This window comes from Lynx rufus, unplaced genomic scaffold, assembly GCF_022079265.1.
Source record: "Lynx rufus isolate CCGP_SWC_20201006 ecotype Redwood Valley unplaced genomic scaffold, mLynRuf1.p SCAF_21, whole genome shotgun sequence".
NCBI classification, from domain to species: domain Eukaryota; kingdom Metazoa; phylum Chordata; class Mammalia; order Carnivora; family Felidae; genus Lynx; species Lynx rufus.
Genome location: NW_025814836.1, coordinates 7,393,902 through 7,399,901, shown reverse-complemented (window position 1 = coordinate 7,399,901; position 6,000 = coordinate 7,393,902). Strand labels below are relative to the sequence as shown.

The window sequence follows — 6,000 nt, the reverse complement described above, 5'->3', positions numbered from 1 at the left end:
ACAATCAGCTACCTATGCACTCACTAGATCATGCATGAAGTTTTCTGCAAAACTTATTCATATACCTATCACTAGCACCCAAAATACCTGCCCATATGGAACCTGTGAACATGAATTATTCCAGAGGAGCACAAATTTTGTCAAAATTCCGTAAGTTTAAAAGTTTGCTCTAAAAAACTTTCCCTGGGGCGCCTGGGTGGCTCAGTTAGTTAAGCATCCAACCTTGGCTCAGGTCATGATCTTGTGGTCTGTGAGTTCAAGCCCTGCATCCGGCTCTGTGCTGACAGCTGGGAGCCTGGAGCCTGCTTTGGATTCTGTCTCCCTCTTTCTCTGTCCCTCCTCCTCTGATGCTCTCTTTCTCTCTCAAAAATAAATCATTAAACAAATTTAAAAAAATTAAATTAAATTAAATTAAAAAAGCTCTCCATAACATCCTCAGAAAGCACTTTGTCCCAAATATGTAGCTATGCAACTGTCAGGCATCATTTCATAACTCCATCCCACCTCACACACATGTGCATGTGCATGCACGCACACACGCGTGCACACACACACACTGTCACACAGTAACATATTGTAATCAGTTACCCCATTTTGGACAGGAAAAATTTATTTCTATGAATATGATTTTAACAATATTCCCTAAGTATTTAATAACCAAGGATTCCTCTAAATCAGAAAAAACCCAAATTAACAAATATGTCAAATATATATTATGTGTACATATAATTTAAAAAATCTCTTTAATTTGGCTTTTAATTTTGAACTTTTCATTGATAGAAGGAGTGAAGAATTCAATGCTGGAGTATAATTTGATGGGGTTTTTCAGTATATGTTGATGGGAATTTTTTAAGTTTCTTGCAAATATAAATCAAGCTTGCTCCAATTCCACAAGAACACCACCACAGTCTTTAGGATGGAGAAAAATCACTGGTTTTCCATGTGCTCCTATTTTGGGATCTTCACTTAGAATACGAATCTTCTCTTTCAAATCCATCACAGCTGCATTTATATCATCCACCTTGAGAAAAGGAAATAAATAACACATTTGAGATCACAAAAATACCAAATTATAGCATCTTACGTATCTCAAGACTTTGAAGAAGAAAATATCTCCTCCAGTAGCTTTAGGCAGAATCATCCTTAAACTTTCAAAAAATTTCAGCTTAATGCTTCTAGAAAAGTAAAAGAAGTTGCTAGATTTCCATAGGTGAGCAACCACAATGCTTAAGAATTTTCACCATTATTAACCATTTCTCCTTGTAACCTAAAAAATGTATGTTATAATTTACAATATTTTCTTCTAGAAGTACTCTTGGTGATACTGCACATATTGTTTTTTAAGAGCCCTGGGTTCTTAATAGAGAGAAGAGGCCTACCATATAAATGAGCAAGAGATTAAAATGTTAACAGATAAGAGTTTATGACACAGACTGTGGTAGGTACTCAAAAGGTAGGAGTGCTTCCCTGGATCCCCAAACCTCCCACCTGAAAAACCACCAGGTTATGACTTTTGAGATTAAAACTTGGTATACATGGGGTGCCTGGGTGGCTCATTCGGTTAAATGTCTGACTTCAGCCCAGGTCATGATCTCACGGCTTATGGGTTCTAGCCCCATGTCTGGCTTTGTGCTAACAGCTCAGAGCCTGGAGCCCACTTCGGATTCTGTGTCTCCCTCTCTCTCTCTGCCCCTCTCCTGCACACACACTCTCTCTTAAAAATAAACATTAAATAAAAATAAAACTTCATACATATGAAAATGACTATTAAATTGCCACCAAAATGTTTTTCCCCATTCTGAAAAATCCGAACATTTATAGTTGTATAACTCTCTTCTCAATCATTTCTATTTTCTTCATATATACTGGCAGGCTAAGAAAGGAGCAAATGTGTTTCTATATACTTCATGAAAGAATGATTCTCCTCTATTTTGGAAAGTCATCCTCCTTAGACTGGCTCAGTTGGTTAAGCGTCCAACTCTTGATTTCAGCTCAGGTCATGATCTCACCGTTTGTGAGTTTGAGCCCCGCATCTGGCTCTGGGCTGAGAGTGTGGAGCCTGCTTGGGATCCTCTCTCTCCACCCCTCCCCCACTCACACTCTGTCTCTTTCAAAATATAGATTTTTTTTAAACTTTTAAAGTTTATTTTTTTGAGAGACAGAGTGAGCAGAGGCAAAGAGAGAGAGAGAGAGCGAGAGAGAGAGAGAGAGAGAGAGACAGGATCTGAAGCAAGCTCTGCAACGACAGCAGAAAGCCTGATGCAGGACTTGAACTAACGAACTGTGAGATCATGACCTGAGCTGAAGTCAAATGCTTAACCAACTGAGCCACCCAGGCGCCCCAATGGGAATAAATAAACTTAAAAAAAAAAACTACTTTATAAAAATAAAAAGGTTACCTAATCATTCCCCTACTAATAAACATTTAGGCTAGAAGGGAAACCTAGACCCTTTTCAATGGTTAGATGCTAAATTGCCAATAGAACACAAGAGAGCTTGGTGATTGAGTTTATGGGCAAGATTCCATTGACATTTGAAGATATAAGCACATGGCAGGAACTGGTGGAGATATTTAAGAAAAATTAAAACAAAATTAAGAGAACAGATTGACATATTCTACCAAAACTGAGCTAAATCAAAAAAGAGAAAGGGTGCTTAGGTGGCTCAGTTGGTTAAGCATCTGACTTCGGCTCAGGCCATGATCTCACACTCCATGAGTTCAAGCCCCATGTCCGGCTCTGTGCTGACAGCTCAGAGCCTGGAACCTACTTTGGATTCTGTGTCTCCCTCTGTCTCTGCTCCTCTCCCACTCATGCTCAGTCTCTCTGTCAAATAAATAAACATTAAAAATATTTAAATAAATAAACATTACAATAAACATTAAATAAATAAACATTAAAAAAAAATTTTTACATAAAATAGCAGAAGGAATGTAAAAAAGAAAAAAAGCTAGTCAATCCAAAGAAAGGCAGAAGGGAAAAATAACAAAAACCAAAAAAAGGTAAAAAGAAAATACTATATGATACAGTAGAAAATAAGTTCCAATATGGAAAACAGATTAAATGAATTATAAAATTAAATGAATTATGAGATTGTCAGAATGAATATAAAATTTAAAAAATATGTTTACTGAAAGAGATATATGCACCCAACAATAAAAAACTGCAATTATACGCTCTCTAGAAGAGACTTACCTACACAAAACTATAAAAGATGAGTAAAAGGATGGAAAAAAGATATACCAGGCAAATATTAACTAAAAGAAAGTTGATACAGTATTAGTATCAGCTAAAACAAAATTTAAAGTGAAATACACTAAATAAAGACAGATAAAACTTATAAATAAAATGAACAATCCACCAAGATGACAAAACAATGTCAACTCTGCATGTACCTAATGATACTACCTTGAAAAATAAAAAGTAAACATCCACAGCTCTCAGTATCTGATATATCTATCAAACAGACAAAAGATTAAGGATAAAGACAAGTCATAAGTCCCTTATCAGATATGTGATTTGCAAATTTTCTCTCCCATTCTGTGAATTGTCTTTACACAAAACGTTTTAATTTTGATGAAGCCAATGTTATTGGTTATGTTTTTGGTGTTGTATCTAAGAAACCATTGCCGAGCTAAGGTCATGAAAACTTATGCCTATTTTTTTTTTTCTGAGACCTTTATAGTTTTAGCTTTTACATTTAGGTCTTTGACCCATTTGGAGTTAAGTTGTATATATGGTATATATATATATATGTATATATATATATATATATATATGTATATATATATGGTATGTATATATAGCTTTAAGCTTTTTTGAAATGCTGTCTTGACCCAGTTCTGAGTCCCTGGCTAGAGGCTGGTCAGTTCTTGAGCAACTGATAAAAGGCCACCTCTCAACCATCTCCCTTATCAGGCTCTCACACTCTAGGGCTATTATGTGGCCACTTTAATTGCTCCAGAGACAGTACCAAACAACCAGGTACAGTCCATATGCCCCAGAGCCCACAGAATTATTCAAATTAACCAGGCTGAAGGGAGCCTATGAAAGATAACCCCAACACATTTGCTTCATTAAGCTGCCCCCTACAACTGCAGCTTGCTGTTACTGTCCCAGGTGCAATCCCATGTGGCCTACATGGCAGCGTTGTCATTTGGAGCTCTAAAGAAGTTTTGCCTTTCATCTACCGGAGTGTCAATGATTGTGTCCCCACCATCAAAAGAATCTTATAAATCTTTAAATCTTATCAAACATATGGTGTGACCATGTGGCTATCCAGCTGTCCTAAATGCCATCTGCTGAAAAGACTGGTCTTTCCCCATTGGATGGTCTTTGTACCTTTGTTGAAAACTTACTGTAAATATGAGGATTTATGTCTGACTCTCAGTTCTATTCTATTGATCTGTATGTCTATCCTTATCCTTGTACCACACCATTTTGATAACTATAGCATTGTATAAAGTTTTGAAATCAGCAAGTGTGAATCCTCCAACTTTGTTCTTCTCTTTCAAGATTGCTTTGGCTATTTGGGATCCCTTGCGTGTCCATGTGAATTTTAAGATTAGTTTGTTCGTTTCTGCAAAAATGCCAGCCAGAATCTGATAGGGCTTACATTAAATCCATGTATCAATTTAGAGAATGTTGCCTCCCTAACAATAGTCATCTGATGCATGACAATATTTTTTTTAAGATTTAAAAAAATTTTTAATGTTTATTTATTTTTGAAGAAGAAAGAGACAGAGAGTGAGTGGGGGAGGGGTAGAGAGAGAGGGAGACACAGAATCTGAAACAGGCTCCAGGACAATTTCTGTAGTTCCCTTGTTCAATTGATTCCTAAGTATTTTCCTCTTTTGATGCTATTATAAATGGAACGGTTTTCTTAATTTCACCTGCAGATGTATAGATTTTTTTAAATGTATGGGGTTTTTAAAAATCCAGATATATAAACTTTGCATTTTAATTAATGTTTAATCCATTTACATTTAATTAACATTCATACAGTTGAATTTGTTTACCATCTTATTTTTTTGTCTCATTAATACTTCATTCTTTCTTTCTTGACTTCTATTGGTTGAATGCATTTTGGGGGGGGGGAGGAAAACCAAGAAACAGACTCTTACAAAAAATTTTTTTTAATGTGTATTTTTTGACAGAGACAGCATGAGTGGGGGAAGTGCAGAGACAGAGGGGGGCAGAGGATCTGAAGCGGGCTCTTCATTGACAGTAGACAGCCCAGCGCGGGGCTAGAAATCATGAACCGTGTGAGATCATGACCTGAGCCAAAGTCAGACGCTCAATCAACTAAGCCATCCAAGTGCCATCCCCCCAATTTTTAAAAAATTTTTATTTGAGAGAGAGAGAGAGAGAGAGAGCGAGCGCATGTGGGGGAGAGGGGCAGAGGGAGAAAGAATCTTAAACAGGTTCCACATTCAGTACGGAGCCAGACGCCGGGCTCAATCCCACAACCCTGGGATCATGACCTAAGCAGAAATCAAGAGTCAGTCACTCAATGGAATGAGCCACCCAGGCGACCCCAAGAAACAAATTCATAACTACAGAAAACAAACTGATGGCTACCAGACGGGAGGGGGAGGGGGATGGGTTAAATAGGTGATGGGGATTAGGAGGGCCCTTGTTGTGATGAGCACTGGGTGTCCTAAGTGCTACATCACTAAATTCTACACCTGAAAGTAAGATTACACTGTATGTTAACTGTAATTTAAATAAAACTTGGAAAAAAAACATGTATTTTTGTACTTTTTATTTTATATTTTAGTTTTCCCTTAATTTTCTTAATGATTGTTCTAGAGTTTACAATTCATATTTTAATCTTATTAGTCCACCAATGCACATATAAGAAACTTACAACAGGATACTTCCATTTGCCCAATTCCCGTCCTTTACACTTATTTATTCTGTTATAAACTCTACATTTAAAAAACTTCAAGTCAATTGTCTCTTAGATAATTTAAGGTAAGAAAAAAGTTGTTATTTTAAC

The 6,000-nt window shown here is 36.6% G+C and overlaps 1 protein-coding gene across 1 annotated transcript in view; it reads right to left on the bottom strand.

Annotated features, from left to right (window-relative positions):
- Window positions 1-592: 592 nt before the first annotated feature.
- MCEE (methylmalonyl-CoA epimerase) overlaps window positions 593-6,000 on the bottom strand; it is a 29,228-nt gene continuing 23,820 nt past the window's right edge. The window contains exon 3 of the mRNA XM_047086743.1: window positions 593-1,021. Coding sequence (XP_046942699.1) covers window positions 872-1,021 — 150 coding nt within the window. The 3' untranslated portion in view covers window positions 593-871. The remainder of the gene's footprint in view (window positions 1,022-6,000) is intronic.